The 12,537-nt window shown below is 50.7% G+C and overlaps 2 protein-coding genes across 3 annotated transcripts in view; one reads left to right on the plus strand and one right to left on the minus strand.

Moving 5' to 3' along the window:
• LOC115523890 (EEF1AKMT4-ECE2 readthrough transcript protein) overlaps positions 1-12,537 on the plus strand; it is a 31,771-nt gene that overhangs the window by 2,926 nt on the left and 16,308 nt on the right. Inside the window, exons 2-3 of one of the 2 annotated variants that reach the window (XM_030330172.2) lie at positions 2,254-2,537; positions 3,038-3,514. In XM_030330172.2, the coding sequence (XP_030186032.1) occupies positions 2,254-2,537; positions 3,038-3,325 (572 nt within the window). In that variant the 3' untranslated portion in view covers positions 3,326-3,514. Of the gene's footprint in view, positions 1-2,253; positions 2,538-3,037; positions 3,515-12,537 lie in introns of those variants that run through there. The other variant, XM_032594717.1, reaches the window with a different exon arrangement.
• Positions 4,933-6,234, minus strand: CAMK2N2 (calcium/calmodulin dependent protein kinase II inhibitor 2). Its single transcript, XM_030330174.1, has 2 exons — positions 5,905-6,234; positions 4,933-5,036 (listed from the first exon to the last, which is right to left on the minus strand). Exons 1-2 carry the CDS (start codon positions 6,071-6,073, stop codon positions 4,966-4,968), a joined length of 240 nt encoding a protein of 79 aa, XP_030186034.1. The 5' UTR covers positions 6,074-6,234; the 3' UTR covers positions 4,933-4,965.

The following is a 12,537-nucleotide window of genomic DNA, read 5'->3' on the forward strand; positions in this document are numbered from 1 at the left end:
AGAATATCTTCATGGTGGATGCAGGCATATGGCTTTCCCAGCTTTGCCAGTGTCACACAACTCTGATTCTCCTTGCTTGACTCTGTGCTTATAGGAATCTTTTGATCATAATTTGGCTTCAGTTTATATTTTCTGTATAGAGAAAAGGGACTGACCAGGATTGACAGCCTTCTCAGTCCCTGTGATGGTTATTTTTCCTATTATAAGTTAGTGAATTGGTATTTTGGCTTATACATCTGTCTCTTGGTGCTGGGATAGGATCCGCATAGCTCTGGGCTCCCATGTGATGGGTTCTTGGATGTGGCACATTTCTTCAGGGCTCTGCTTCCCTAAAGCCTCATCCAGGAAAGCAATGGCCTTCCCAAGACCGTTCTCTTAGTTGCTAGCCTCCAATCACTGAGGCAGCAGGACCAGGAATCGCTGCTTTGTAAGTATGATTTGGTTTGTGGTCAGGTTTTGTTCTCTCTTCATCCTTGGATGAATTTCTCTTGGAAGATGCCATTCTTGTACCATGGGGGACAAAGAAAGGAAATTTGGGTTCGTCCACAGTTGGCAGAGCTCTATGGGCATATGAGGTCAGATGTGAGGTGGTGAAGAGTTTGTGGGTCAGAGAACCCGGTGGGAATTTAGCCTGAACTGACTTAGGGTCTCTTGTTCATCCACCCTCACCTCTGATTCCATGCAGTGTATCTCTCTGGGCTTGTAGTTCCAGTGTGGAAAAACACACACTGGGTTTTCCTAGGCAAAATAGTATTCTTCCTCAGCTGTAGGGCCTGAGGAGGGACATAGGAAGGGGCAGCTGAGGACCAGCCAGCAGCCTCTCAGTGCCCTGTCCAGGTGCCAAACCCTACTAGATTAGGGCTATCCTAACAGCTGATCCTATGATCCTCTTAGGGAGGCAAATGAGGATTAAAGGCAATCTAATCCCAAGAGCTGTGGGTCAACCAGAACTGCCATCCAGCTCCATTTTCAGGCTGAGACTGACCACAAGAAGGCCTGAAAGAGGCCCACATACCTTCAAAGGAAGTCACACCTATGCTTTGGGTCCACGTCCTGTCCTCTAACTTCTGTCCCATCTCTCACCATACTCTGCCCTCTGGGACTGCTTTCCAGGTACTTCCCACCAGAGTGTTAGGCTTCTTCAAGACTCTGGTTGGTTATCACCTTCTCTGAAAGCCTTGGCTGACCCACCAGAGGTGGGGACAGGAGCCATCCTATGTGTTTTCGCACACTGTTCTTATTGAAACTCGCTTCGCATTATATGGCAGTTGCCTGAATACACATCTTTTCCTCCCACTAGAGCATGAGCTACCTGTTCATCTGCAGAACCCAATATGTAGTGCTCAATACATTAAGGAATTACAAGGAATCCACTCCATTGTGTGTCCCCACCGAGTTCCCCCACACTTGTTAATTCTGCCTGGGAAACCAAAGTAGGATACTAACCCCTAATGTGAAGTCTGATATCCACAGACTCTGAAAGCTGATATCCTCAAAGGTTCTCTGAGAGGTTAGGGACTGAGATAATACTAACACTATCCAAATAATGTTATGGTTCCAATGATGCCAGTATTATCCCCATTCTGTCTATGAGGAAACTGAGGCTCAGAGTTGAATGACTTGCCATGGCTGTGTGACCAGAGGTAGCAGAATCTAGATCTTTGAACTCTGAAGTTCAGAGCTTCAGAGCTCCTGCAGCTACTCTCCAGCTGTTTTAGGTTTGTTTTTTTTTTAATGTTTGTTTATATTTGAGAGAGACAGAGTGTGAGCCTGGGAGGAGAAGAGAGAGGGAGACACAATCTGAAGCAGGCTCCAGGCTCTGAGTTGTCAGCACAGAGCCCGATGCAGGGCTTGAACCCACGAACTGTGAGATCATCACCTAAGCCGAAGTTGGATGCTTAACCAACTGAGCCACCAAGGCACCCCTTAGTTTTTAAATTTAGTGTATCACATCCTGCATGTAGGCTAGATATTGCTATCTTCATTTTTCTCAGTAGGAAATCCAAGTTCCTGGTATGTAAACAACTTGCCCTAGTCTACACAGCTAGAAATGTTAGAGCCAGGATATGTGCCCAGTTCTGCATGACTATGACTCCAAAATTTGTGTTCTTTCTTATACCCTGCTGCTTCTCCCTTGGTATGGGAGGGTTTAGGCTGACAGAAGATGGGCCAAGAGTAGATGGATAATTTCAGGAGTGAGAACCAAATCTAACCTAGCCCTTTTGCCACCCATTCCATCCCTTCCTATGCTAGGCTGTGGGAACAGTGCCCTGAGCTATGAGCTGTTTCTTGGAGGCTTCCCTGATGTGACCAGTGTGGACTACTCATCAGTGGTGGTGGCTGCTATGCGGGCTCGCTATGCCCATGTGCCCAACCTGCGCTGGGAGACCATGGATGTGCGGGCCTTGGACTTCCCCAGTGGCTCCTTCGATGTGGTGCTTGAGAAGGGCACACTGGATGCCCTGTTAGCTGGAGAACGAGATCCCTGGACTGTGTCTTCTGAAGGTGTCCACACTGTGGACCAGGTGCTGAGTGAGGTGAGGGAGCAACAAGAAAGGGTAGCCCAAGAGGTGGGGAGGAGGGACTGGGGTTTTGGGAGGTTGAAAGAACTCAGAAGTCAGAAGGAGATATAGTTTGGAATTGGTAATGGCTCACTTTTAGGACCATGGTTACCAGAAGGAAGGGAAGGTTAAGCTGGGTAAAGATTATAGGGGCCTGGAGTGGCCAGGCTCACAGATGCTGATGGTTAGCTATTAAGCTGCCAATAGGGATGAGGTAACAGCCAGGTTCCAGATGGGTAACACAGACTAGGAGGGTGACAGGAAAGCAGTGCCCATGCACCTGACATCACTCCCATGCTCTTACCTGGGTAGAATATAGCCCTACTCCCATGAAGTGAGTAGGGGCAGAGAAGAAGGCTCACTCTTGCCATGGAGAGCCCTGAGCTATGGAACATAGGAAGGCATCTGGGGCAATACTAACCTTTGAGAACCTGGAGATGGACTCCTCACCAGTGGCTTCTCTGTCTGCCTTGCAGGTGAGCCGGGTGTTGGTCCCTGGAGGCCGGTTCATCTCATTGACCTCAGCTGCGCCCCACTTTCGGATCAGACACTATGCCCAAGCCCAATATGGCTGGTCCCTGAAGCATGCAACCTATGGCAGTGGCTTCCACTTCCATCTTTACCTCATGCAGAAGGGTAAAGAACTCACTGTAGCCCAACTTGCCCTTGGGACTGAGATCCTCTCACCCGCTAGACCTCCCACCTCACCCTGCTTCCTCCAGGACTCGGATCACGAGGACTTCCTCAGTGCCATTCACCTGTGAGGCCAGAGGCATGTCCTCCAGTCCTCCCAGCCTTTCTCCCCTGGGCTCTTCAAGTACTTGGAATTCCTGATTTAGGGCTTAGGGTTGGATTCAAGGTGCTCACAATCCCAGAGGCCCCATGCCTAAGATAGAGCTGATGGGAGCAACCCCACATGAAACAATACAGCCCATGTTAAACTAGATCCCAAATCCAAGGTTTCTGGTTTCCTTCTTGGGTTCCTCAGATCTCTCCTGGATTCCCTAACTTCCTCCCCTACCCTACTGAACTACCAACGATTCATCCCCTGGGGCAAAGCTCAGCATATCTGCTCCACATGCCAGCCAGACTCAGAGACCTGCATCCCTGGGGCCTATTGTTGACCCCCATTCAACCTGGATTTATCTACAGGAGGCTGCAGACTTTGAATCAAGATTGCTTTATGCTTCTGATCCCAGCTCCAGCCCAAGCTCTAGTGTCCTATCCTGCTTAGGTTGTATATTTACCAAAGGAAGCTACATTGTAAGATGTCCTCAAGCCAGATTGGCCTGCCTGTGTTTACTTGGCAACCCTCCCCTACCAGCAACATGCACCTGAGATTCCCAAGTTATCTGCCCCCTCCCCAAAAGGGATTGGAGCCATTTTGGCCTGGCTCCTGAGCAGACCAAAGCAGTGGCCACACACACACAGGGAGGTCTGTGTTTATTCACACACTCCTGGTACAGTGAGGATGGAGAAACATTTACAAAGGACACCCCTGGGGTGAAAACATCTCCAGGGCCACAGGTGTCATCCAAAGGTGCAGAGCAGTCCTCACTTGGGTTCCCAGGGGCAGGATGCAGGGGTCCAAGGTAAAATCAGACTTGGGCCCTTGGAAGGTGATACCTTGAGAGGAGGGGTCTGCCAGAGAGCCGCCTGGGGTCAGGCCTGGGCAGACTGGCCATGTGGTTGGTTACCATGTTAGGGCTTGTTCCATCTCAGACTCAACACCCATCCTATCTGCCAGGCGCAGAAGAGCGTGGCCGAGACTGGGGGAGGGAGGGCATGAACCATGAGGGGAGCCAGTAAACAAAGAGTCGGATATAAAAATACAAATGTGCTGAGGAAGTCCCTTAGAAAGAGGCTAAGGCTGGGATCACGCCAGACAGGGGTGGGAGAGAAGAGCAGCCTGGAGGGCTGGGCTCAGGTAGGTGGGAAGCTCATGCAAATACGCAGCCAAACATCCCTGGCTGCGCGCGCGCGCGCGCACGCGAATCGACCCCGGCCGGTAGCCGGCTCTGCGGACCTGACCGGCCGGAGAGGGGCGGGGCAGGGGAGTCGTGCGGGAGGGGGCGGGTCGGGGGCCGAGGGCCGCGGGTCTCTGTGTCCGTTCCGGTGTGCGGGGTGGGGCTGCGGCCCGAGGTTCTAAAGTGCATGAGCGCGGCGGCGGGCTCCAGGCCGGTCCGCGCCGCCGCTACCGCCGCCGCCGTGGTGCTGAAGCGGACAGCTCCGGAGTGCCAGGCGGCGGCGGCGGCAGCGACTCCAACCCGGAGGCGGCGCGGCCCTGCAGCCCCCGCCCGCGGGCGCCTGGGCCGGGGCGGGGGGCGCCGGCAGCCGCATAGCCGGCCCGCGCTCCTGGCCGCTGCGGGGCTGGGCCCGGAGCCCGCCGCCCGAGCCGGCGCGTCTACACTCCGGACGGCGGCTTCTCCCCCATCCCCTTCAGCACGTCGTCTATCCGGTCATCCTCGATCACCACTGCGCAGGGAGAAAGCGCGTCAGCCGCGCGGCCTCGGGGGGCGGCGGCGAGAATGGGCCCCGTGTCCTCGCGCCCCGCTCAGCTACTTCCCGTGGCCCAGCGACGCCCCTCGGACGCCCGTGCCACTGTGTCCTCCCCATCCGAATTCTGTCGACTCGACCCACCGGCCGAGCCCAGTCCCCTTAGACCCTCTAACCCTCCCGATGCAGGAACGCCCCCTCTTCCAGCCAGTTGTTCTACCTCCCGGTCCAAATCCTCCCGCCGCCTGAGCTCTCCTCCATCCGAGCTGATCTTCCTTTTGCTAGTGGGAGCCCCCTCTCCAACAGACCCTCTTCTCAAACAGAATTTTCGCCTGGTCCAACCCTCTCCTCACCCTAACCCTCTCGCCGCTTGAAGCCCTCTTAAGATCCTGGCACCAACAGAGCCCCCTCCCCATGCAAACAACGAGGACAACAGAATCCCCAGCCCCGCTGTCCTTTCTCCAATCGGACGTCCCTTCGCACCCGAAGGTTCTTCCGTAGCATCCACCAATTCAGCGTTTGATCCTGAAGAAACGGCCCGTAGCCCCACGTTCCCACTTCAGGCAGCCCCAAATGCCCCGGCCGGCCCCTCCCCCTCGCCCGGGTGTCAGGACTCTACTTCCAGAGGTGGAGAGCATCGAATCCGGGGCACTGCGTTCCCGGGAGAGGGGAAGAGAGGGACACAAGACTGCAGCGGGGGCACCCCCCCCCCCAAACCCTGGCCGGCGAGCGGCTGGCTGCGCTGGTCTGCGGCAAGAGCTGCGGGCGCTTGGCGGGGAACCGCAGCCGGGGGGCGCCGGCGAAGGGTTTCTGGGTCAAGCGGCGACTCCGGGCCCCGGCCGCATACCTCTCTTGGCTCGGCCGATTTGGCCCAGCTTGGGGGGTCGCTTGGCTTGATTGCCCGCGAAGAAGGAGTTGGTGTCCTGCAGGCGGCAGCTGAACGAGAGGTCGGAGCCCTCGGGGTCGGCGGCGAAGCGGCCCATCTTGTCCTCACTGTAGGGCAGGATCTCGGACATGGCGGGCGCGGGGCGGGCGCGGGGCGGGCGCGGGACTGCAGCGGGGCGCGGGCGGCGGGCTAGCTGCCGGACCGGCCCTAGCTCAGCAGGGTAGCCGGCGGAAGGATGAAGTCATGCAGCATCCGGGGCTGCGAAGCCAAGCGGGGCCTCCTCCCCCGCGCCTCCGCCTCCCGGGCCGCTGGGCAGGCGGCGGCGGCGGCGGCGGAGGTGGTGACGGGGACCGGGCGGGGGCGGGGGGCGGGGGTGGCGGCGGCGGCAAGAGCGGAATGACGATGAGCGCCCGACTGCCGCAGAGCGCGGCAGGCGGGGCGCGGTGGAGGTGGGGCGGGCACCGGCCAGGGGAGAGAGGCGGGGCGGGAGCCACAGGAGCGCGCCCAGCACTCAAACGAGGGCAGGGAGTGTTAGTGGGAGGGTCCTGCACAATGGCGGGAGTGGCGGCTGGGCGAATCCTACCGGCCAACTGGTGCAGGATCTGGTCGGGAGAGGCGGGTCTGGGGAGGGGAGGGGAGGGGGGCGGGAGGGAGCCCAGAAACCAAGGAGAGGGAGGAGGGTCTGGTAAGGAGCCTAGGGAGGCGAGCAAGGGGGACTGGGAATTGGCGGGCGGGTCCGGGCCAGAAGCCTGGAGCCTGGGCGGCATCTGAAAGAGGGGACCTGGGAAACGCGCTGGCGGCGGGAGAGGGAGGGAGGATCCCGTACTGGTTAGTGCTGGACTGTGAGAATCCCGCGGATTCGGGAATAGCTCAAGCGGGCGGGTGAGTGCTGTCACCACCGTTGGCGCGTTCGTGTCGGGTTGGTCTTTAGGTCTTAAACTGTTTATCTGGAGTGTTTTTCTGCCCTGCTGTGTCTATCTCTGCCTATCTATATGTCCCTCTATCTCTCTGTGTCTGTATCTGTCTCTGCGCCCCGTATCGCTTTGTGTCGTGGTCTCTGTCTACGTCTGTCTCGTAAGTGTCTCTGCCTTTCGTATGTCTCCATGCTTGGCCCCTGTACCTACGTGCCACTGTTGCCTCTCCTGAGTCTCTGTGTATTTCGGTCTCTTCTAGGAGGAATCTCGCTACTGGGCCGACGGGCGCTCACCAGGGCAGACCCTCAACCCTGCTGCTGAAGCCGAAACTCGGGCTCAAAGCGCCTGCCGCGCCACGCAGATCTCCTGGCTCTGGAGGCTAGGGCTGCGCGTGCTGTGTAGGAGGAAATGAATGGCGGCCACGCGGGGGGCGCCCTGGCTGCAGGTGATGCGGGGAAGCCCGGAGCGCCTGAGGACGCGGCGCCAGCCTGTGGGTATCCGGAGGCAGATGGGGAGGGACAGAGGGTACGCCTGCCGTCGTTGCGGGGAATCACGTGGCAGTTCTCGCTGCACCGACGCGAAGGCCCCCCTCTACTCTCCCTTACCCCCAGCTGGCCGTCAGCGGCAGCGTCACCTGCTTGCTAGCGCGCAGGGGCTCTGGCGCAATCATTGGCCTTGGAGGGGCGGGGAGGTCCCACACTCGGCCAAGGTGACGACAGCAATGATCTGGGTAATAATCATCCCGTACATTCTGTCCATACCCGGGGCGGAGGGGTCTCCACTGTCTCCGAAGCGCTTTACCTCCTTCCCTTCAAATCACACAGTTAGTGAAGCTGTCTGGTGCTGGGTCTCCTTCCTCCCACAACTTCTCACCAAGAGCTACTCCTAGGGATGCAGAGGCTAATGCAATGTTGGCTGCCCTCGAGGACCAGGATTGGGGGAGGGAGTAGTCCCAGAGAATACCTCTGTGCAAGATTCACTCAAGGCCCCAGACCTGGAGTCTCATCCCTATCAAGTCCTCCTCAGCTGTATCCTGCTCTCTGGGATGAGAGCCAAAGCTGGAGGTGGAGGCCCAGCTGAATGAAAGGAGCCCTGAGACCCGGAATGACAAGACACTGGAGCTCAGGGTCACTAGGAGACAGTCCAGAAAATTCTACCCTCATTGGAATTTGTCTAGCAATGGGTTCCAATCCTGGCTCTGCCACTTTCTGTGTGACCTTGAACTTAAGGCTTTATAATTATAGTTTTAAAAAAATGCATTCATAGGACCTTGAGTTGTTTTCAGAACGTAATAGATCATTAACACTGAATATGAAAAACAAAGTTCTTTCAATTATTTTAATCTAAAAAAAATACATTCATTTTGGGGCACCTGGATGGCTCAGTTGGTGGAATATGCAGCTCTTGATCTTGGGGTTGTAGGTTAGAGCCCCACTTTGGGTGCAGAGATTACTTAAAAATAAAATCTGAAAAAAAATGTATTCACTGTACTATTAACATTTCAGGAAAACACAAAGTTACATGAAAACTTTAATATATATCCTTCTAAGCTTTTCCTCTTGTGTTTGCATACTATGCATATCTCTCTGAGCCTCCATGTTCCAGTTTGAAGCATTAGAGATGATAGAACCTACATTAAGGACAGTTTTGTAGATGAAATTGTTGTCCTTATGTGAGGTGGGTTGTCTCAGGAGGTAATGAGCCTCCCTTCACCAAAAGTGCTAAAGGGACCATAAGAGTTCTTGCTAAGGATGAGATGAGAGTGCTTTTGGGGAATTGAAATTATTCTCTTGTCTACCCCCAGAATGAAAAGATTGGAGAAATAACAATTTACCTTGGAATTCATTTGGTTAGCTCCTTCTTAAATAATCTTATTCCAGTTCCTTCTGTGTGTGCCAGGTCATGATTAAAGCAAAAGACCTAGGTGCAAAATCAGAATGATACTGCATTATATAAGCTACAGTTATGTTATAAAAATGTTGGGGGGATCATTTAATTTTTTTAATGTTTATTTATTTATGAGAGAGAGAGAGACAGAGCACAAGCAGGGGAGGGGCAGAGAGAGGGAGACAGAGAATCCAAAGCAGACTCCAGGCTCTGAGCCGTCAGCACAGAGCCAGACGTGGGGCTTGAACTCACAAACCATGAGATATGACCTGAGCTGAAGTCAGACACTTAACTGACTGAGCCACCCAGGTGGATGGGGGAGGAGGGGGCCTTTAAATTGTGATCCTCTACTTAAAATTCTAAAGTTTTGCATCCCTACCCATGAGATGAAAATTCGTTTTCACAACTAATATGAAATTAAGTTTGTTTGGACTTTTGTGACAGTGCATTGAATTTCTCAACTGCGAGTACCTCAAAGCCTAGTGGACTTGATCCATATGCTCTAAACAGAATACTATGCTTTTTGTCAATTGAGTAATAATGCCACTTTTATTAAGGTGGAAACTTTAGGCCTATGTAGCAGGTTGAATAGGAAGCCCCGTAAAATTCCTGTCCACCTGGAGCCTCGGAGTATAAACTTCAATTTGGAAATAAGGTCTTTGCAGATGTAATTAGTTAAACTAAGATGAGGTCGTACTGGAATAGGGTAGGCCCTAAATCCAATCACTGATGTTTTTATAAGAGGATAAATGCACAAAGGCACATACACACAGGGGAAAAGGTTATGTGAGGAAGGGGAGCCAAGCCGAGGAACACTAGGGATTGCTGGGAGCCAGGTGAAGCTGGAAGAGGCAAGAAAGTTTCCTCCCAGAGCCTTCCCAGGGAGTATGGTCCTGCCACAACTTTGATTTTGGATTTTTCACCTCCAGAACTGTGAAACAGTAAGTTTCTGTTGTTTTAAGCCCCTCAGTTTGTGGTACTTTGTTACAGCAATGCTAGGAAACAAATACAACCTGTTACAAATATGTTTGGGTCATCTTTTTACATCTCTCATGACTATGTTTCTCCTTTCTTAAACTCTCTCTGGGGGCCCTTTGCTCCCAGCCTGTCAAAGGAAGTCCATACCATGAGGGTATTTCTGGGACTCATTCTATTTAGCAGAAACTGATTAAGTCACAAAAAGGAATAAGGCAGATCTGTGTAGATTGACATGATAAGATCTCCAAAGCCTGCCAAATGTCACCAAATAATGAGGGTAGAGCATAATTTCATGTATGGGGAAAAAGCACACACACACATATATGCATACCCACACATACACACAGTGTTTTTAGGTATGTAATTGCATATAGAAGAAAGATACGGAAGGATACATACTAAACTACTAATAATGGTTTTCTCTGAGGATGTTACTGGGATCCTGGCAGATGGAATCTCATCTTTTTATTCTACTTCTGGAGTATATTACTTTTGCAAGAAAAAGTGTTTGATGATTTTTTTTAAAGGTTTAAAACCAATGGTATAGTCCATTTACCAAACACCACACTCTGGTTCCAGACAAATCACTTGACTTAGAAGAAAGAATAATAGTTAAAAGAGCATGGAGTTTAGAATGAAATCAAGGATCTCCCTTCTACCTGATGTGTGACTTTGGGTATGTTAGTAAGCTTTCCTGTGTCTTAGGTTCCTCATCTGTAAAATAGGGACAATGATACTGCTAGACTATATCTTATTGGGTCATTGTGAAGATTAAATTAACATATGTGAAGTGCTTAGGTAAGTGCAGGACAGTAGAATTGTTAACTGTATACAGAAAAGCATAAGGAAGACGTTAAAAGTAATCTCATCATTAGATATATTACCATTTTGTTGCTGTCCTTCCAATCTCTTTTTTAAAATCTGTGCTTTTTAGGGGTGCCTGGGTGGCTCAGTCAATTAAACGACTGAGTTGATTTTGGCTCAGGTCAGGATCTCATGGTTCAGTTGGTGAGATCAAGACCTGCTCAGGCTCTGTGCTGACAGCTCAGAGCCTGCTTGGGATTTTTTCTCTGCCCTTCGCCACTCCTGCTTGAGCACACGCTCTCTCTCTCTCTCTCCCAAAATAAATAAACAAAATAAATAAATAAAATCTGTGCTTTATACTTTTTTGCTTCACAAAAATAAGATTTTGCAACCCTTTTACTCCCCCACTTAATTCTATATGGAGAACATTTCCCTATAGCATTAACTCTTCCTTTCAGTCATTTGTAAATGTTGCATTGTTATCCCATTTTATGGATGTTTGATTTATTTGAGAAGACCTTTAATTTTTTTTTGTTCTCTACTCTTCTTGTTTGTTTTTGTTGTTATTACAGACAGTTCTGTGATGAACAAACGTTGTAGGAAAAAAATGGTTCCAATATTTTGTAGCTCCTCCAATCAAATAGTAAATTCTGTTTCTCTCTTCCTAAATCTGGGCTTGACCATCTGACTTGCTTTGCCGTGTAGGGACATTAGCAAATGTGGGATAAGCAGAGGCTTGAAAACTGTTTATATACTGAGGCTTGCCCCATTTTTTGTTGCTGGGAATCCTGACACCACCATATGAACGAGCCTGGGTTTTCCTCCTGGAGAAGGAGACACCATACAGAGACAGGGCCCAGTCATCCTGACTGAGGCCCAAACATGTCAGTGAGGCCATTCAGCTAGGCCATCCAGCTCTTACTGAGCTGAACCGGAACTGAACAACCACCCAGTCAACCTGCAAGAATATAAGAAATAATACATGTTTGCTATTTTGATCCACAAAGTTTGGAGAGGGTTGTTATGCAGCAAAAGCTAGTTGATACAAACATCCTATGGATCATGATTATTTCCTGGAACAATTTCCCAGAATAAGACTTTCTGGTTCAAAGGGTGTATATATACACTTACATCTTTTGATTCATATTGCCAAAAAGTTTTATCAATTTATAAGCCACCAGCAATGTAGAGAGTGCCCATATTTCCCATTTTTGTCAACACTGGACATTAATGTGTCTTATTATCTTCATGACTACATTGTTCTTGTAAATTTAGCACATAAGCCATTGTCCATTCCCTCTCAATTCATAATCAATTTAGAGGGGAAAAAAGACCAAAAGAAAGATCATTTCTATAGGAAAAGAAGAGCAGAAAAGAGAAAGAGAAAAAAACAATAGAATGAGAGAAGAAAAAGAGTCAGGGTGATAAACACAGAGGAAAGAAAAGAGAATTATAGATTAGAGCAATCTCCGACCTCTCAGAGTAGGGTATTTAACATGTAGTCAAGAATAGTTATGAGCCTAATAAATAACTCGAATCACGAAAGAGGCATGGAAAGGAAATGTCCATTTAGGCCAAGCCTAGTGAAACTGACAACACTGTAAAACTAGGTACCAGTCTTTCTCACACGTGGCTGCATTTAATTCTCACAGCAACTCTGAGACACTGACGATTGTTCCCATTTTACAGATAAAGAAAATTAAGGGTCAGAGCTTTCAAGTCACTTGATAAAGATGATACAGCTGATAAAGAATTGAGCCCAGATTTGAGTTCAGATCTGTCCGGCTTGAAAACTGATGTGTTTCCCCTTACCCTTTCAGAGAAAATGTGGCAGAAGACAAGCAACTAATGTTGGAAGGAAGTATAACCTCCTTTCGATTCATGTTGCCAAAGTGCTCTCCAGAAAGGAGCCAGACTTCTTGGGTTTAAATCCCAGCTCTGCTACTTATGAGTTGTGTGACTCTCAGCCTTTCTATGCCTCAGTCTGCTCATCTGTAAAATGGCTTCATAA

Source organism: Lynx canadensis, chromosome C2 (genome assembly GCF_007474595.2).
Source record: "Lynx canadensis isolate LIC74 chromosome C2, mLynCan4.pri.v2, whole genome shotgun sequence".
Classification (NCBI taxonomy): Eukaryota; Metazoa; Chordata; class Mammalia; order Carnivora; family Felidae; genus Lynx; species Lynx canadensis.